At 43.6% G+C, this 20,000-nt stretch overlaps 1 protein-coding gene and 1 long non-coding RNA gene across 2 annotated transcripts in view; both read left to right on the top strand.

The window, feature by feature from the left end:
* The window catches only part of LOC134467551 (relaxin-3-like), a 4,044-nt gene extending 1,798 nt beyond the window's left edge, over positions 1 to 2,246 (top strand). The window contains exon 2 of the mRNA XM_063221404.1: positions 1,850 to 2,246. Within this exon, the coding sequence (XP_063077474.1) occupies positions 1,850 to 2,208 (359 nt within the window). The 3' untranslated portion in view covers positions 2,209 to 2,246. The remainder of the gene's footprint in view (positions 1 to 1,849) is intronic.
* Positions 2,247 to 9,657: 7,411 nt separating this feature from the next.
* The window catches only part of LOC134467550 (uncharacterized), a 12,170-nt gene continuing 1,827 nt past the window's right edge, over positions 9,658 to 20,000 (top strand). Inside the window, exons 1-2 of the long non-coding RNA XR_010038622.1 lie at positions 9,658 to 9,940; positions 10,802 to 10,875. This is a non-coding gene — a long non-coding RNA (uncharacterized LOC134467550). The remainder of the gene's footprint in view (positions 9,941 to 10,801; positions 10,876 to 20,000) is intronic.

The following is a 20,000-nucleotide window of genomic DNA, read 5'->3' as shown; positions in this document are numbered from 1 at the left end:
CTGACTTACGGTCGACCAGAAAGCTATATGGAAGACGGGCATTGGATGCATGGAGGTGCCCAACCACAGACCTGTAAAGCGCCCATCAACAAACTTGCGTACCCACCAATCATCATTGAGAGAAGTGGATGTCGGAAATGCGAAAATGGTGACTTGCTAATCGGCGAAGCTAACCAGCCAAATCCTGCCCCCCTGTCTGCAACCGTCAGCGACAATAAGTATAAATTGGCCTTTAGGCAGCGCAGGTGTGACACCACTCAGCTGAAGGTGCAGGCCTATAGATCAGCAGCACTACTAGCCTGATTATCATCGACTTTCAAATCTCTTCCAGACTTGGTCTGACCAAGAGCATAACAATTAACGTTTTCCCAAACGGCATGGTTGACCCGCCTCCCTAGATTTGCTACTGGTTGACTGGTGTCAGACAAAGTGGGTGGAGTTCCCGATTTTTCTGGAGATCAGAAAAGATATCTGCATTGCTCTTGGCCCGACTAGAAGCAACACAGAAGGTGTTGCGTCACTAGGAGGCTGATAGCTCAGCGCTAGCACATCAGCGTTAAGAAATAACTTCAGCGCTGCAAAACTAGTCAGGAAAAGAGCAATGCAAGTGCTTTCTGAGCTCCGGATGGCTGGGGAACTCCACCCACTTTGGTGAGAACCAATCAACTTTGAGCAGCTCCAAGGGCCCTGGGTAGAGGCCTATTCAAAGCAGTGAGGTGGGGTGTAAGCAGAGACGTTATATTGTTTGGTTTTAACTTCGGCACAGCCTTCTCTAGCCTCGACCAGTGGCAAACCAAGGGAGGCGGGCCGTTTGAGAAACGTTAATTGTTCTACTGTAGGTCAGACCAAGTCTGGAAGAGATTTGAAAGTCGATGCTAATCAGGCTAGATAACTCAGCGCTACTCCATCGTTACCGTTAATTGTTCTACTGTAGGTCAGACCTAGCCAAGGCACTACTGTACGTCTGGTACCTGTCCTCTGTGGAGCGATGTTGACCGGTAGGATTTTCATCGGTGTTCTGACAAACGGTCCTACATTGTAATTTTATCCTGCGGTAGGATGTTCTGTCAGACATGTCTGTTAAACGCTCCTACATGGCCATAGATAGACATTAGACATGTTTGTTCAACAACTTATAAGTTAAATCCTGATTTTTCCGAAAATGCCCTTCCTGCTTCCTGCAATCGCGTCAGATCAAACAAAGTCCAGACCACGAATACGAAATGGAAATGGTAGTATTATGGGATGGTCAGGACCAGGGGTCCGTATCTCGAAAGCGTCTTTGCTAATGACGGTAGCAACGTCCTTCGTAAGAGCAACTCAACTCTCTCTCGACAGCGAAGCTCACCGCTGAATCCAAGGGAAGGGTAAGACGGTCTTAAGGCGGTTAGCAACAACAAGAATCGAGAAACGGACCCCAGGCTAGGTCAGACCAAGTCTGGAAGAGATTTGAAAGTCGATGCTAATCAGGCTAGATAACTCAGCGCTACTCCATCTGTATGATTCGAGATGGAGGTTTACTACTTACCTTTTACCCTGGAACTCTGCTATAGCTAGCATGCATTTTGCACACACACACACACACACACACACACACACACACACACACACACACACACACACACACACACACACACACACACACAAGCACACACACACACACACACACACACAGTAAATTCTTCGCCTTGTCCTCCTCCTGCACACGTGTGCACACATACATACTCTCTGACATTGGCATGCTCACAGGCGCGCGCGTGTATACACACACACGCACACACACACACACACACACACACACACACACACACACACACACACACCCTAACAATAAAGTGTGTGTTTCCAGATCTCCTGGAGGATCCTCTGGGCCTGGTGGGCGATGACGAGCACGCTGATCTCTGGTTGGCCGACACCAACGCCCCTGCCTCCACCCCATTGGCCCAGGAGACAGAGGGGGCGGTTCCCGAGGAGCTGCTGCTGGCACCGGATTGGTGGAGGCAGCAGGGCGGCATGTTTGCCCGCCTCTCGCGCTCCCAGATGACCAATGACGTGCCAGAGTCCCGCCCCTCGCGCTCCCAGATGACCAATGACATCCTTGATGCCCTGCGCAACCCGGACAGGAAGGGGCGGGGCCAGGTGGTGGGCCTGTCCAACGCCTGCTGCAAGTGGGGCTGCAGCAAGACGGAGATCAGCTCCCTCTGCTAGGACACACACACACGCGCACACACGCACACACACAATACCGAGATCAGCTCACTCTGCTAGGACACACACACACACATACACACACACGAAACTCACACACACACACACACGCACACACACAAGACCGAGATCAGATCACTCTGCTAGGACACACACACACACACACACACACACACACACACACACACACACACACACACACACACACACACACACACACACACACGCAGACACACACACACACCTGTTGAGTGCACTGATGATTATGACGACAATACTGATATTGTCCGAGAAGCTGTTTGTGTGATTGTGTGAGAGTGTGTGTGTACTAGATATGTGTGTTTGTTATTTGTTGTGTGTGTATATATGTGTAACAGGGATTTTAAATCTACTTGTTTAAATTACTTTGTACGTAATCTGTGAAACTCTTCCATCAGTAATGTTACAGCTTGTGTGTAAAAAATAGAAATGATTAAAATGGCGTTTGGCAATTTCACAGGTCTTTTTTTTCATTTTTTCCCCAAATTATGTTTGAATAAACATAACTCTGATATAAACATAACTCTGACATTGAGAAAAATCTTCACATTTACACTCAAAATGATCACATGTAGCAAAGGCTGTTGTGTGTTGTGTAATAAGACTGTTGTGACTGAAAAGGGTTATAAACGTTTACGTTTCCACTGTACCACACAGCAGAGTGCCAACACATAGAGTATACACCCTGAGGTGGGGTTGCAGGTCTGACATCACGTTGGGGGAACTCCCCCAGGATTCTAAGGTTCTACATAGACTCCTATGAGCCTGCGGAACCCCCTACGTGATGTCATAATGGTACATTTTCTCAAAATGGTTAACCTGCAACCCCACCTTTAAGCGTCGATTACAGATTGGTAAGTGCATTTCTTTATATGAAGCAAATTTTTAAAAAGTGCAAAACTGACCAAAGTGTTGTGTAGAGTCTTACTAAAAAAATAATGGAAAAAAGCATTTTATCAGCATAGTAAAGGATTTTAGCAGCATAAGGGTAGCAAGCATTCCAACTGATGAAGACAACTGGGCTGGCGAAACACTGACACCAGTGATCCTACACATAGTCAGTGTTGCNAGATTGGGCGGGTGCCCAGCCAATTGGGCTACTTGGGATGAGCGTCTGCGAGTAAAAATTGGCCATTTGGCGTTTTTTCCAGCCGTTTTGGACCCATAGAAGTCAATGTAATTTGTTGAATTTGGGCGGAATTTAGCACATTTTGGCGTTTTTTGAGAAGCTTTTGGGTGGGATTTGAACAGACACATCTGGCAACACTGCACATAGTAAAAGAAGACAGGGCCTAAAACAGTCACAGCAGTGACCCCAGAGGCGCATCTTGTCACCAGGCAAGGCAGGCAGCCGCTTGGGGCCCCCAGCACACTAGATGGGGGAAAACAGCTGAACATCAAACTATAATAGTGGCAATTTGTTTCGAATGTTCATTCTTTTGGGTTGTTGCTTGGGGCCCCCACTGACACTACAGTAGAATTGCCTCTGAGTGACCCTACACGTAGCAAAAGAAGTCAGGGCCTAAACCACTGACATCAGAGACCCTACACATAGTAAAAGGAGACAGGGCCTAAACCATTTAAGATTGACAAATAAGATACATAAAACCTGTTAACTGCAAGGCAGAAATTCAAGTCAAGTCAAGTCAAGTCAAGTGAAGTCAAGTCAATTATTGTCAGCTTCCTTGTATGGCCTGATGCACAGATCATACAAGGAAACTGAAATTACGTTTCAGTCAGTTATGGTCGGTTTCCTTGTATGGCCTGATGCACAGATCATATGGAAATTGAAATTTTGTTTCAATTATAGTAAATTTCCTTACAAGGAAATTGAAATTACATTTCTCTCTCTCTACCATGCCAGGACATAGACATACACAAGACTGACATTGACAGACTGATATTATAGTGCAAGACAGTAGCCTGGTAAACCAGCGCCACCCGCTGAGCGCCGACATTTTTCAGCTGCGAGTGGGTCTGGCCTCGGATCTGAGAACGTTTTGAACACTGTGCTGATTTGTTTTGAATCAAAGCAGGCGGGGTTTTGAGGGAGTGACGACAAAGCTTGCAACACCGTTGGGAAAGCACATCAACGGCAAAGATCGCCGATTGGTCAGAGCGCCGGCACGGTTTGAAAAAACAACAGGTTGTTCTCATCAGCAATCGTCCAAGGTAACGTTCATCGGGGCCAGACAAAATTACTCCGGTCTCACATTTAGGTTTTTTGGTTTATCAGGCTAGCAAGACAGGACAAGTAACAGCGATGAACCAATACAGTAAAGTGATGAAGTATTAAATAGCAGCTGAACATTTAACATTGAGTGAGTAATAGTGGATGAACTCAACTGCATGCACACTGCACTCTCCCTAAACTGAAAAAAACCCCACAGAAATGGCAGATTTCGTTGTGAAACGTGCCGGTATTCAGACAATAGACATCAATGTCTGAATAGCGTCATGTCTGAATAGCTTCATGTAACCGTGCAGAGTGGTGCCGCAGCATATCTGAAATGTAGTAAGGGGTCTGACCATGTCAAGAAGGGAGTATTTTGAACCGGATTCTAAAATAGATGTAGAGTCAGAGCAGAGAGGAGAGGACAGGAGTGAGGAGATATTGTGGTCATGTTTCCTAGTGCAGTTACAAGTTGAGCAGCTGCATTCTGCAGCAACATGCTATCTGGGACCAGGGTTTCCAGATGAGGCTGATGATTTCCAGCCCAAAAAATGCTCAAAAAAGCACAAAATCCGGGTTTTTCTGCTAAATGCCATTTTTACCCGCATTTGGCCATCCTAAGTAGTCCAATTGGGTGGGAAACAGCCCAATCTAGCAACACTGTCTGGGACTGGGAGGCAGTTGTCAAGTCAAGATGATATACAGACATGTGTAATGGAGGCCAACTAGCAGAGTTCGTCGTGGAACGTTAGTAGGCCTGAGGCCGGCCGCACATTGGCTCCGACAGCACTGCGGCGCACTTTCACTTCCGACATAATTCGGACCCCCAAACCCAATTTCACACGAACATAGCATTAAAAGTCAATGGGCGGCGCCGATAAAATAGAACTTGTCTCTAATTGCTATCCGACATCAGCGAATGTCCGCGGACATCGGCACCAGTGTGCGGGGTTCTATTGAAAACAATGGAATCGAACTTTTGCGGAGCAGTGCGCAGCACTTTTGTCGGAGCCCTAAGCCTCCCTCCTGAAGCCTCAATACAGTGCGGTAGCGTCCGGCTGTCGGAGCGGCCCTTTAGCTCAGCGCAGTCTCGTACTGTGACTCCCATTGCCGAACCGATCTAGTTGACGAGGTGGCAGGTTCGCGCACCGAGGGGGACGAACTGTGCGGCCGGAAACACCTCTGTCACAGTGGTGCTGTTGACCCAGGATGGGAGAGAGGTTTAGGGCGGAGAGTGTACAGCAGGCGTCACCAACGTTGTGCCGGGGGCGCCAGGTAGTCCTCCAGGAGCTTCTGAGGTGCCCACCAAGGATGTTAAAAAGCATTATCAACAACAATATTTTAGTCACAGTTCATGTTTTTTCTTAATTTTAATATGACATTGTTTCTTTATAACCTATAAACAAATTATCATTCAATCGTAGTGTGATTTTGGAAAGACATCAGTAGAGGATTTTGAACAAACAAGTAACCCAAGGGTAGCTCTCACTAGCCCTCGGGTAGCCCTTGGTAGCCATCGAGTAGCCCTTGGTAGCCCTCAGACCCAGAAAGGTTGAGGACCCCTGGTGTATCTATCTATCTATCTATCTATCTATCTATCTATCTATCTATCTATCTATCTATCTATCTATCTATCTATCTATCTATCTATCTATCTATCTATCTATCTATCTATCTATCTATCTATCTATCTCACAGAACGGCCCCAGTTTGTCAGACTGGGGGACCTCGCATAAGAGACTGTGGTCAGTAGCACCGGAGCTCCACAAGGAGCGGTGCTCTCCCCGGTGTTGTTCACCCTGTACACCAGGGGTGGGGAACCTTTTCATTCGAAGGGCCACTTCAAATTCATCCGAGCACCGTAAAAGTCCTCCAAGGGCCGTACTATGAACACAAACCAGGATTTTCCCTTTCACTTTAGGCCTATATTGAAGGCAGACACCTTTTACTGTAAGCAAACACCACTTCTCTGGGTATTTGTATTGCAAATGCATTTTCAAAGATTCCTTTACAAAATATCTCATATTTCATGTGAAGCTGAATAACGTTCAAATCATATTGGGGGCCGGATAAAACGACCTCAAGGGCCGCAAACGGCCCTCAAGACAGAGGCTCCCCACCCCATGCTGTGCAGTAGCCTACACCAACTACAACTCAGGGTGTACAATAGAGCATGACACGGGAGTGGATTTTCACTCCCGTCCCATCCCGGTCCCAGAAAAAAAATCCCATCCCGTCCCGTCCCGGAGTGGAGTAAAAGAAACAAATCCCATCCCGTCCCGTCCTGAAAAGAATGTCTCCCAATCCTGCCCACTCCCACTCAAAATCAATCCCATTCCCGCTCTGCTTCATTTTTATTCCCGCTCCTGCCCGCTCCCATTCATCTTTATTCCCGCTCCTGCCCGCTCCCATTCATCTTTATTCCCGCTCCTGCCCGCTCCCGTTCATCTTCAAAATTTTGACTCCCATCCCGCGGGAATCCCGCAGGACCCGCGGGAATCCCGCAGGACCCACGGGAATTCCTGAAAAATGTCATCCTCTAGTGTACATCCCTGTACACCACCCCGACAATCAGGAACTTTTCTGCTCTATACTAGGAATCTACACTCTGTGCTATGGTGTACTTTTCTGCTCTATACTAGGAATCTACACTCTGTGCTATGGTGTACTTTTCTGCTCTATACTAGGAATCTACACTCTGTGCTATGTCTATACTAGGGATCTACACTCTGTGCTATGTCTATACTAGGGATCTACACTCTGTGCTATGTCTATACTAGGGATCTACACTCTGTGCTATGTCTATACTAGGGATCTACACTCTGTGCTATGTCTATACTAGGAATCTACACTCTGTGCTATGTCTATACTAGGAATCTACACTCTGTGCTATGTCTATACTAGGAATCTACACTCTGTGCTATGTCTATACTAGGAATCTACACTCTGTGCTATGGTGTACTTTTCTGCTCTATACTAGGAATACACTCTGTGCTATGCTGTACTTTTCTGCTCTATACTAGGAATCTACACTCTGTGCTATGCTGTACTTTTCTGCTCTATACTAGGGATCTACACTCTGTGCTATGCTGTACTTTTCTGCTCTATACTAGGAATCTACACTCTGTGCTGTACTTTACTGCTCTATACTAGGAATCTACACTCTGTGCTATGTTGTACTTTACTGCACTGACTTATTCTCCAATACAGCCATACAGGACAAACATAGTTTGCATGCTCAAGTCTGTGTGTGTGTGTGTGTGTGTGTGTGTGTGTGTGTGTGTGTGTGTGTGTGTGTGTGTGTGTGTGTGTGTGTGTGTGTGTGTGTGTGTGTGTGTGTGTGTGTGTGTGTGTGTGTGCGTGTGTGTGTGTGTGTGCATCCATCTTGGATACTTGACCATGCTTGTTTCTCTTGGACTATGTGTACAGTGAGTGACTTCTGACATTCATTCACACTTTAGTTGGACACTTTGGCTGCCCTGTGCCACTTAAATTAGCTGGGGCACATGTGATAAACTTATCACCAACCGCAGATGTGTGTGTGTGTGTGGGTGCGTTTGCGGGTGTGGGTGTGGGTGTGTGAGAGAGTGAGAGGGAGAGAGGAAGTGAGATCTATCTTGGGCTGAATGTATGTAAGAGTGAGCTGTTACATGTGTGTGGAATGATGTGTGTAATGTCTTATCTAATTGTGTATACTGTATACTATTGTGTAAACTAAAGTATACTGTCTATGTCTCATTGTGTATACTGTATACTATTGTGTAAAGTATACTGTCTATGTCTAATTGTCTATGTCCACACCTAGAGTCTAGAGTCTATGTCTGTCTGCATGGGAAAGTAAGAAACGCAATTTCAATTCTTTGTATGACCAGTGCATGTAAAGAAATTGACAATAAAACGGACTTGACTTGACTTGACTGTAATGTAATGTATTCTATTTATGTATGTATTTATGTGTGTATGCTACCTGACACCTTATATTAATAAATGATACTCTACTCTACTCTACTCTATATTAGATCTAAATACATCTTCTCCAAAGTGGCTGCTGTGCTCAGAGACAGCTTGTGTGTCCAGTGTCTTACTCCAGCCTATGGAGGATATGACATCTCTTGACAAATACAGCCCTTCTCTTGTCTATGGGGAACGACATGACCTCTCCGGTCTATTGTAGATATATGCAGGCATCCAGGGCCAGATTAATGCACAGGTTATGGCTGCAGCCTAGGGGCCCCCACCTGCCAGGGGGCCACTGATGGGCCAGAGGTGAAAAAAAATACAGAATTTTGACCCGATGCAACATTGAAAAATGTNTCTATTGTGTTNAGTACAGTTGGTAGAGAAGTTGCCCTCAATTCTTAGCTCGTGGTTATGACATTGTCTATGTAATTTTCCTGGAAAATTTCCCTTTCATGGGGCCCCAAAACAACATGTAGCCTAGGGGCCCGGGCAATGTCAATCCGGCCCGGCAGACATCCCTTATCTACTGTGGGGTATGTGATATATTGTCGATATAGGCCTTGTCGGTAGCCTATTAGGGGTCCCCAAACTTCACCATAACAAGACCCCCCATATAGGCTACCAGTATATTAGCACCAAGACTGAGCCACACCATTTTTCCTGTGTCCCACTGTATAGAAAATCAAAAAAATAATAGTATGATGTTCACAGATACAATAGATTACTATAATGCAGTTCTTAACTATTAGGAATATTGTCTGGCTTATTTTTGGTTTACTTTGTTTTATGTTAGCTATTCAGTCAATTCCAATATTTATTTTGTAGCGCTGTAGGCCTACTTTTCCTTCCAATCTGCCGCGGCACCCCCAGCACCTTCTTGAATCCTCCACACTTTGAATAGCACTGGCCTATAGGCCTATATAGTCTCCAAACAGACACTACTTGTGGCATACAGTAGACTGAGCCTACTTCAGGGTTTGAGCAAGACATTGTTGGCCTACACACACACACACACACACACACACACACACACACACACACACGCACGCACGCGCGCACGCACGCGCGCACGCACACGCACACACACACACACACACACACACACACAGCACAGCAGCACATTTCTCCAGGGTGGACTTTCCTGGTGATGACGCGCATTGTTTACGCAGTAGGTGCCCTGTCCTCTATTGGCTCATTCGGCGGCATTAATAAGAACTCAATAATACAAGGCTACCTTGTTTAAATAGTTAAGCAGTACTTGCGTTGCGGTTCTCTGATGATGTTATCGCTCCGGGAGTTATTTATTCAGGGGGTTAATAAAAAGAACGGGAAAGCTCAGCGCTGGTAGGCGGTAGGCGTGTTCAAACTCGGAGACGTGCGCGAGGCTCACGTTGAGATGAGAACGGACCTCAGTTTCCGGTGTCTCCACACCGCTGGTTAGACTCTTTCGCGACGAGAGCATCTTGGAACATATGCCAAGAAGAAACTCCACGGCATGTCTGGAAAGGGAAATATATGACAGATGAAGCCCCTTGGGATCTGAACTCGCTTTCTGAGAAGGTGAAGTAGGCTAGATCACAAAACACACTTCTCCAAAAGCTTTCCTCAACACCAGTCAATCAACACCAGTCCATATTAAGTCATCGATATTCCATGATGTGTAATTGTATCGTTCAATTAAGTCATGTTGAAGTGTTTAAATGTAGACTATGCCAGCGTCATTTGCTTGCTTGTTTATTTCCTGTAGTCTACATAGAGTTGTCAACAGTTAGCCCACCGCTCTTAAAGTCAACAGAACTTCAGACCGCGTTGCACTAACAGTTTTGTTGGTTGTTAATGTATCTGCGATATTAATGTGGGTCTGTAACTTCTGTAATCACGAAAGCGGTGTAACTTAAACTCCAACCATGTCGACTTCAGTGGTGAAAACACGAGCAACGGAACGGAACTCACGCGCTCAGTCTAGCCATGCTGCCAAAATAGTGCGCGCGCCCCTGACGCATTCCTCGCCAATGTCTAGTAGTAGTCTTGACATATGTTCAATTTCTGACTAAAGAGATTGTCATCTTCGAGAAATGTGTATGAATAGATGTGTGTATATGTATTGTATGTGAATGTCTGAGGATGTTTATGTGTCTATGTGTGAAAATATATGTATAGCAAATGAGATGTGTACTACAAGATCTGACCTGTGGAACTGAACAGTCTGATGTGAAAACAAATATCCCTATGGGACAATAAAGAATCTAATCTAATGTAGTTGGATGAAGGAAAATATCGTCAGATGACAAAAGATTATCACGTGTGTGTGTGTGTGTGTGTGTGTCCGTCTGTGTGTTCTGTACTGTGGCTGGTATAATGGCATGGCAGTGTACTTTGTTTAACTCTGTGTGTGTGTGTGTGTGTGTGTGTGTTCTGTAGATTGCCTGCTCCAATGGCACGGTCATGTGTCATCTATTTTCTTGCTCTTCTCGTGAGTCATGCTGTTTTTCCAGGTAAGCAAGCTCAACCCCCACCACACACACACACACACACACAGCGCACACACACACACACACACACACACACACACACACACACACACACACACACACACACACACACACACACACACACACACACACACACACACACACACACACACACACACACACACAAAGCTAGCATATTATATACAAGTTGTTTGGGAATGAAATAATAGCTGTTAGTTCTTTAAAACTACAGCACCAACCGCAAGCGCTATTGGAAGAAAAGAGAAATGTTGACTCAACTGCGTGCGTGTGTGAGTGAGTGAAAGATGGTGTGTGTGTGTGTGTGTGTGTGTGTGTGTGTGTGTGTGTGTGTGTGTGTGTGTGTGTGTGTGTGTGTGTGTGAGAGAGAGAGAAAGAGATAGAACGAGAGAGAGAAAGTAAGTCAGAGAGAGAAAGTGTATGAGAGAGAGATACAGAGTAGAGTAGTAGAGTACCATTTATTGATCCCAGGGGGTAATTAAGGTGTCAAGTAGCACACACAGCCTACATACTATATAAATACAGAAGACATTACACACAGGTATTACACACATCATTACACATATATTAACCATATATAGCACACTCTTACATATATTCAGTCCAAGGCAGAGAGAGAGAGAGAGAGAGAGAGAGAGAGAGAGAGAGAGAGAGAGAGAGAGAGAGAGAGAGAGAGAGAGAGAGAGAGAGAGAGAACGAGAGAGAGAGAGAGAACGAGAGAGAACGAGAGAGAGAGAACTCTCTTGCATACATTCAGCCCAAGGCAGGCAGATAGTGTGTGTGTGAGAGAGACAGAGAGAGAGAGTGTGGGGGGGGGGGGGGGGGGGGGGGGGGGGGGGGGGGACAGGACTGAAGGGCAGAGGGAAAAGGTGTTGGAATGCTTTGTGGGGGTAAGACATGTTGAGGCTTAAAGGTGCACTGTGTAGGATGGTGGCCAGAGTAGGTATTGCAACTATGCTGCTCATTGAAACTAAGCTGCCTACTGCCGAACTGGATGAAGATTTACGAAATAATGAAATAATATTTACTAGTATGGTCAAAGTACAGTATGTTATGCAGCTAAAAATGCCTATTTTTGCTTGGCACGAAATCACTGGAGTTGCTTTTGAAGTGAAAGTGGAGAGAAAGCACTCCTGGGAAACTCCAACTCCCATTGTCATTGTGACACAGCCCTCCACAGCACACTGTGTTCACTGCACACAACGAAATTGCATTTATGCCTCACCTGCGCAAGGGGGCAGCCCCCAATGGCGCCCCTAGGGAGCAGTGTGGCGGGACGGTACCATGCTCAGTGTACCTCAGTCATGGAGGAGGATAGGGGAGAGCACTGGATAATTACTCCCCCCACCAACCTGGTGGGTCGGGAGTCGAACCGGCAACCTAGGCAATGCGTGACTTGATGGGGAGCCAGCCAACCGACCAAATGCTGGTGAAATTCCAGTTTGGCTGGTAGAAAATAGTACAATTAACATCTAGCAGCCATTTTGGCTGGTGGTGAAAAAAAGTAAATTTAGGGCCCTGGTTGCAAGTATTAAAGGGACAGTGTGCAGGAAATAGGGGTGGGCGATATGACGATATTAAATCGTGAATCGCGATTTTGAGTAAAAGATCGTCTCGAATCTGCAGTGTCTTGCAGTGAGGATGTTTATTATCAGTATCAGAGTGACGTTTTCTCACTTGTGTTGTTGTCTTCACTTTATTCTTTACATTATTGTATTCCAATTGTACACTTTATGAGAGTGTCATCAGTGTGTTAACATTTTATTGACTGCAAATTACAAATTGCAAGTATATGAAAGTTGTTTTTTGTTGTTTTTATTTTTCGGATGGAAGATCGTGATACAAAATCGAAATCGTGATTTCATGTTAAAAAATCGTGATACAACTTTTTTGCCATATCGCCCACCCCTAGCAGGAAATGTTCAAAAAGGGTGCTGCAACTATGCTGCTCATTGAAACTGGGCTGCCTATTGCCAAATTTGATCTTTACATGAAAGTTTTCTAAGTAATAAACAAATATTTTCTAGTATGGTCGAAAGAGTCATTTTTGCAGCTAAAAATGGCTATTTTTTTAAATTCAAAATGGCGGACCATGGAGAAGATTCCCCTTTTCATGTATGAAAAGTGCAATTTTCCCAGTCATAATGAATACTTAGCATTGGTTGGTGGTGGTAAGTATTCATGAAAAAGGGTAACATTAGTGAATGGGAAGCATGAATTCTGGAAATAAACCACTAAAAATGTCACACAGTGTCCCTTTTAAGTCTGTACTTGTCTAGCTCATTGTCCTTAGTATTTTTCCATGAACCTGAAAGGCGAAACATGGGCATCACATTCCCAAGTACCAACTCAATGCAGGCATGCGGGCGTGATGACTCAATGAGCTAAGACGCAGTCCCATTATACCGGGGACACGGGTCTGTTTCCGACCTGAATTCATTCATCCTTACCCTCCTTACCCTCTCTCAGTGGTTCTTAACTTGGGGTGCGGGCACCCCCTGGGGCAGCACCAGAGACTTCAGGGGGTGCACAACATTTTGTTTGTGTTGAGGTTGTGACTCAAAATTCTGATAGCAAACATAATTAGGCTAAATCAAAACCAAATTGAAAGATGTTTTGGTCCCCCATGTAAAGGCATTGATTAATGTCTTAAGTAATAATCATTGTAATTAATCACTTAAATCATTTTTTAGTGCGTGTATACGTGTAGAAGTTTGGGTTGGGGGTGCGCAACTTGTCTTGGGCAGAGCTAAGGGGGTGTTTTTAAGAAAAAAAAAAAGATAACTTAAGTTGTGATAGGCCACCGCTCATCTGTTTAGAAGGTGCAGGATTCAGTAGAAATGTCTGTATAAAAAGAAGACAATCCGCACACTTCAGGTCTATTTTTGTGCAGAGAAGCTTTACTTGACTTGCAAGCTTTCGGTCCTTAGACCTTCATCTGCCTGACAAGTCAAGTAAAGCTTCTTTGCAAGAAAAAAAAAGAAACACTGCCCACACATTTCCTGTCCAACTAACAGGTCCTAGCCTAAAAAAAGGCAAAAAAACTTTTAAAAAAAGAAGTTAAAAAGAGAAGAAGAAAGAAAGAAAAGGCAAGCATGTAGGCTAGTGACAATTGGCCCAAAAGTGCCTTAGTTTTCGAGATACCCCAACCGGAGGTAGAACCAAACCTAACAATGTTTTTCCTCATCTCTAAGGTCTCCCATACATGAAATTGATTCTTAGCCAAAATGATTTTACTGCTAAGCCTAAAAAAATTACACATTTTCATAAGCACCTCCAAACCAAAAAAGCACCAAAAATGTGACCTCTCCGTATGGGAGTAATGACATAAAAACCCACATAGAAAAGGAACAGAAACTCTGAGGTATGCTTGTGCCCAAGGGCCAGATGTATCTGGTAGACGTGGTTGGATGTGGATATCTTGAAAAATGAAGTAGATATAGGCCTCTAATCACACACCTGAAATAGGCGGAAATTAGAAAAAAATATATCTATACAGAATGTAATCATTTACTTTGTAATTGCTTTGTCAGACAATGTCATATGCACACATATTATAGCCTGTTGGAAAGGGGAGATTGTACTGAATCTAGCAATACCAAATATGTATATATATTGTGAATATTGAAGATGGTATATCGGTCAATGTATGAGGTGTCCAGAATGAAAGACATCTAAATGGAGATAGAGACCCTATTTCAATGCATTTTAGTGATGAGAGGAATGCTCACAACATCTTCAACAGTATATTACTTCAAATAAACTTACAATTGGTATGTGGTGCTCTAGATTATATTTCATGAATAATCAGATTAGGGTGAAAATATACACATATTTATCAAAATCTCTTGTATTGCTTGCACATCTGTAGGCTATTGTAAAGCTGGAAAAATGCAGTGATGCCACCTAGTTCTAATGCCATGCAGCTAGCTCATCAGACTTAGGCCTACATCACTCGAAAACTCTGCATTTTAGGTAGAGAATATAGATTTAAGTCAGGGATGGGCAACTGGAGGCCCGGGGGCCACATGCGGCCCGCCTCCTCACTCTGTGTGGCCCATAGATAAAACATAATTTAAAAAAAGACCAGATTTTTTTTTTAAATCACTACTAAATCAATCCATTGTAATTTTACTGTTGGCCGATAGAGAACACTCCTGTTCATCGGCCATTGGTGAGCAACCAACTGAATCTCAAACTCTGTGAGTTAGAGTCAGATTCGTGGTCATATGGCCCTCCGATGGTATCGTTGAAAAAATGTGGCCCTCCTGATCATAAAAGTTGCCCATCCCTGATTTAAGTAAACTTAATAGAATAAACACTATGCAGAGGGGTCACTTCGGATAGCTCTTGGGTGAAGTGATTTTCATTTCCAATATCCTATAATGGTGTTATCGAGTGGGTGTTCTTCAGTTTATTAACAGATCTTTTATCTGCTTTTCTCACCAGCCAAAGTCCCCTAGCACCAACTACATTGTGTCCCCTCCCCAGCACACCACTGCACAGAAAAGGACATACACTGGCTTCCACAGTCTGATAGTTTGTTGCAGACATTGAGGGACCACAACCTTCTAACTTCTTTTGTACACTGCATCTGTGTTGGCTGACCAGTCCAATTTATTGTCTTGGTATATTCCAAAATACTTACAGTACAGTTCTTACAATCTCCACTTCATCACCCTCAATGGAGACTGTTTGTAGAGCTACCTAGAACCTCAACAATTCCACCACCATCTCCTTGGCCTTAGAAGTGTTGAGTTGTATGTGGTTGAGTTTACACCAATGCACAAAGCCACAAGACTCCTATACTTCCCCTCCTGCCCCTCCTTAATACAGCCTACAGCCTTGGTCTTCAGACAAAGGCCTGCAGGCCAAATCCGGCCCGGGCATTTGGCCCGCCTTGTGGTCAGAACAAATGAAAACATATATGTGTTTGTTTTTTGATCATTAAAACTTCAGTGAGTCATATCTCTCCAAAGCATTCACAGAGAATTAGATTTTATGCTAACAGTCTCATAACAGACATTGACAAGGGAAAAGTTGAAAGGGCTGGAAAAGTCAAGGACCATGACTCTACATGTCCTGTGCAGCACGTCTGTGATGGCATCATCTACTCCAATCTTCTCTTGGTATGCAAACTGTACTAGGTCCAGTGCATGGCTTACCTACCTGGGGTCTGAGTGTATGTACGGAAGCAACATTCTCTTCATTATGTGTGAAGTGAGGGCTTTTTGGATGTGGCATTTTGGGAACATGCATGATGTTTTCCATAGTTGGTGCCTTATAAGATGTACACTCTGGTTCAATACATTTTCCAGTAGCTCATCCAATTCAGTACATGTCTTTGGTGATGTCATCCGCTTAATGGGTTTTAGTCCTGCTCTAACCTGGTCTGCTGTGATTATAGAGGACACGATATGTGTTTGTATATTTGATATGTGATTGTGTCTGACTGTAGCAAACTGTAATAAACAGGGATGAGGAATAGCAAACATATCGAATGAATGGCTTCATAGTTTTACTGACCCACTTTCTGCCTGTATCAGCCTTTTCCTGCCATGACACTGCCATTAAGTGTTAGTAAAGTTATGCATCGCCATATCTAAAGCCTACTGGTGAGATTACACCTAATGACTAACGCCTATGGCTGTATTGACCAAGAACTAGGATGTCTCACGGTTTCCTTCATCTGGTCTCAGATAACACTGTGGGGCATAATTTTGGCAAGTCATTATTGGCAAATTGGATGAGAGGTATGGATATGGCCTGTTCATGAAAATAAGGGACTTAAAACAAATGACACTGTCAAATACATTATTGTCCTTATGAATTGATGGTGAACTACATTTCAACAGTCACTAAGCCTGCCTCTGCCTCCACTCAATTTAACTCCAATTCAATCCAGCTGCTACATCATGTACTGCAGCTAAACAAAGAGTTTGGCTGGACCAGGGAGAAACAGGTGAACCACATGAAGATAGAGAGATGTCAGATTTCCATCACTCTTCTTCTATCTTGGTCTCTGGTTTAGCAATTACATATGTGCGGAGGTTGTCTTGCACAGTCCGTCCCCTTTGGGGACGCAAACCTGTCACCTCGTCAACTACAACGGCTCGGAAATGGTAGGCACATAGGGTAACGCTGGGCTAAAGGACCGGTCACTGTGATGAGGTTATTGGGAGGGAGGTTTACTAACGTTCCACGCCAACTCTGCTAGTTAGCCTCTGTTACACATACATGACAGATTATGTTCTCTCTAGCGCATTGCTTTCAATAAGTACAATTTATTGTGAATAAGGTTTATGAGAGCAAAAGGGACAGACCACCTAACTCTGCATTTACTCTACTCTACTTCAATACAGTTAGTCAAAGCACACTCCATACTATACTCTTAAACATGGGCATCAGGTGCAGACCGCTCTAAGTTGAAATCCTTCAACACTGGGCATTCCTTTAATATGTCATGGTAGACATGATAACTGTCCTCAACTCAAATCCCCTCAGGGGTGTCAAGATATTCTGTGCAGGTCCCTCCTCTCTTTGCCATTTATACTGTATATTATCTCACTGGGTGATGTTATACTCCCCTTGCTTCTCGTATCCCTGCTATGCAGACAATAAACAGTTGTCTTGACCTGTTCACATGGATGGAGGACCACCATCATCATCTGCCATTATATCAATCTGTACACAAGGTTGACCACTGTTACCACAGAAACGGTTGCAATAAACCTTGGTGGTATTATTGATGACTGCGTATAATTTTCTGAATACATCACCTCATTTACTTAGTGGTGTTTTACAGAAAATCAGACAGTACCTGACCCAATATGCAACTCAGGTTCTATGACATGCCACAATTTTGCTCAATGACTAGCGCAGTGATTCCCAACCTATGGGCCAGGGCCCACTGGTGAGCCCTGAAGGTATTCCAAGTGGGCCTTGAAATCATTTTCTACAAATTATAATCATATTTTGGTGTGTTGTTGTTGATTTATTTGAGTTTTATTCTTAATTGGGACAGAGGTGGGCCCCGAACATTTTGGACAAGTTCGAGTGGGCCCCAAGTTGAAAAAGGTTGGGAAGCAATGGACTAGCGCAATTATCCACTGGAAGGAACTGTTAAAATGTAGGCTAATGTTGCTTCATGATACTGAAACACAAACGGTCTGGCATTGCCTTCTAATAGAAGGTAACTTAATCCCCAATAGTCGGACAAGTTACCAGCTGACACAAGCGTTTGGTCATCCCTCTGAACTTACAGTATGCCTGTGCTCTGTATTTTCCCGACACCCTGTTTCTTTGTTGCCGTTTATTATATGTTTTGTAAGTAACTTTAGATAAAACTGTCGGGAAAATGTAATGCAATGTTTACTGTTTTAACATTCAATTGGATGGGTCTCAGCTATCTAATGCAGTAACAACTACTTCTAAGATCTCAGGAGAAAGGCTTGTTGTTGGTACCAAGTATCAAATTGTGCTGTTAAGCTTTTGACGCACCTTCCAGATAGTAGGCCGAGGTAAACAAATCCATGTCAAGGGCAAACCCTCCAAAAGTTTTCCATGATTGTAGTTTTAAATTCAAACAAAGCTGTTCTCAATGTTTTGTTTTAAGGACTGTAGCATAATACTCTCCTTGTATCCTTATAATTTGTATGCATTTGTTTTCTCTGTTTTCATTTTTGTGAAGGACAGAAAAATATAGTGTTCAAAAAATATAGTACATAGTTCTATCTCTGGCTCCTTTCCTGACTGTCCAAATGTAAGCCATGTTGTCACTAATAATTATGTGAATGATTGACAGTGAAATGTCAAAGATCACCAGAAAATGGCCTTTTAGAATAGGTGCTTTGGGCTTATCAATTCCTCACAGTAGTGCAATGTTATGGTACAGTGTATCTATGGTGGTACACTATATTATTGTAAGGAAAATTGAAGAACAAACATCCTTATACCATAGAAGTTCCCTCGCTGTGTTGTATGACACTCTATTTGGTAATATTATAGGCCTACTGAAATACACTATGCTAAACTACAGCACCACGAAGGTGTATTAATTACTTACCTGTAAACGTGTATATCTACATGGACTGGTTCATTTTATTTGTTTTTTTTGGACACCTCATACATTGAATGATATGTTGTAGAGGTTGTGAGCATTCCTCTCATCACTAAAATGCATTGAAATAGGGTCTTTAGCTCCATTAGATGTCTTTCATTCTGGACACCTCATACATTGAGCGATATACCATCTTCAATATTCACAATATATACACATTTTTGGTATTGCTAGATTCAGTACAATCTCCCTTTCCAACAAGCTATAATAGGTGTGCATATGACATTGTCTGACAACGCAATTACAAAGTAATTGATTACATTTTGTATAGATATCATTTTTTTTCTAATTTCCGCCTATTTCAGGTGTGTGATTAGAGGTGTATATCTACTTCATTTTTCAAGATATCCACATCCAACCACTTCTACCAGATACATCTGGCCCTTGGGGACCAGCATACCTAATTTCAAAGCTCTCAGAGTTTCTGTTCATTTTCTACATGAGTTTTTATGTCATTACTCCCATACGGAGAGGTCACATTTTTGGAGCTGTTTTGGTTTGGAGGTGCTTATGAAAATGTGTAAATTTTTTAGGCTTAGCAGTAAAATCATTTTGGCTAAGAATCAATTTCATGTATGGGAGACCTTAGAGATGAGGAAAAACATTGTTAGGTTTGGTTCTACCTCCGGTTGGGGTGTCTCAAAATTTTGGGGCCATTGTCACTAGCCTAATGGGGCCGCAACTCGAGTCGGAATGTTTAGCTTCTGTGGAGACATTGTTCGGACGACTGTCTTGTCTACTTAGAACAGTGTTTCTCAACAGGGGTGCCGGGGCACCCTGGGGTGCCGCAGTCTCCACTCAGGGGTGCCGCGGAAACGTGGCTGATGAATAAATTATGTAATATAATATATATTTGTCTAAATTGATAAGTTAATGCTAGTCAGTGGAATCTTTCATCTGTTATTTAAGCACAATAAAGTAAATATAGGTCGCCCCAGTCAGCTGCAACTTCGAACGTAGGTCGTGTGACGTCTCCAAATGTGTTACTTTT

This window comes from Engraulis encrasicolus, chromosome 17, assembly GCF_034702125.1.
Source record: "Engraulis encrasicolus isolate BLACKSEA-1 chromosome 17, IST_EnEncr_1.0, whole genome shotgun sequence".
Classification (NCBI taxonomy): Eukaryota; Metazoa; Chordata; class Actinopteri; order Clupeiformes; family Engraulidae; genus Engraulis; species Engraulis encrasicolus.
The sequence above is the reverse complement of the archived record's forward strand: the minus strand, read 5'-3'. Positions and strand labels throughout refer to the sequence as shown.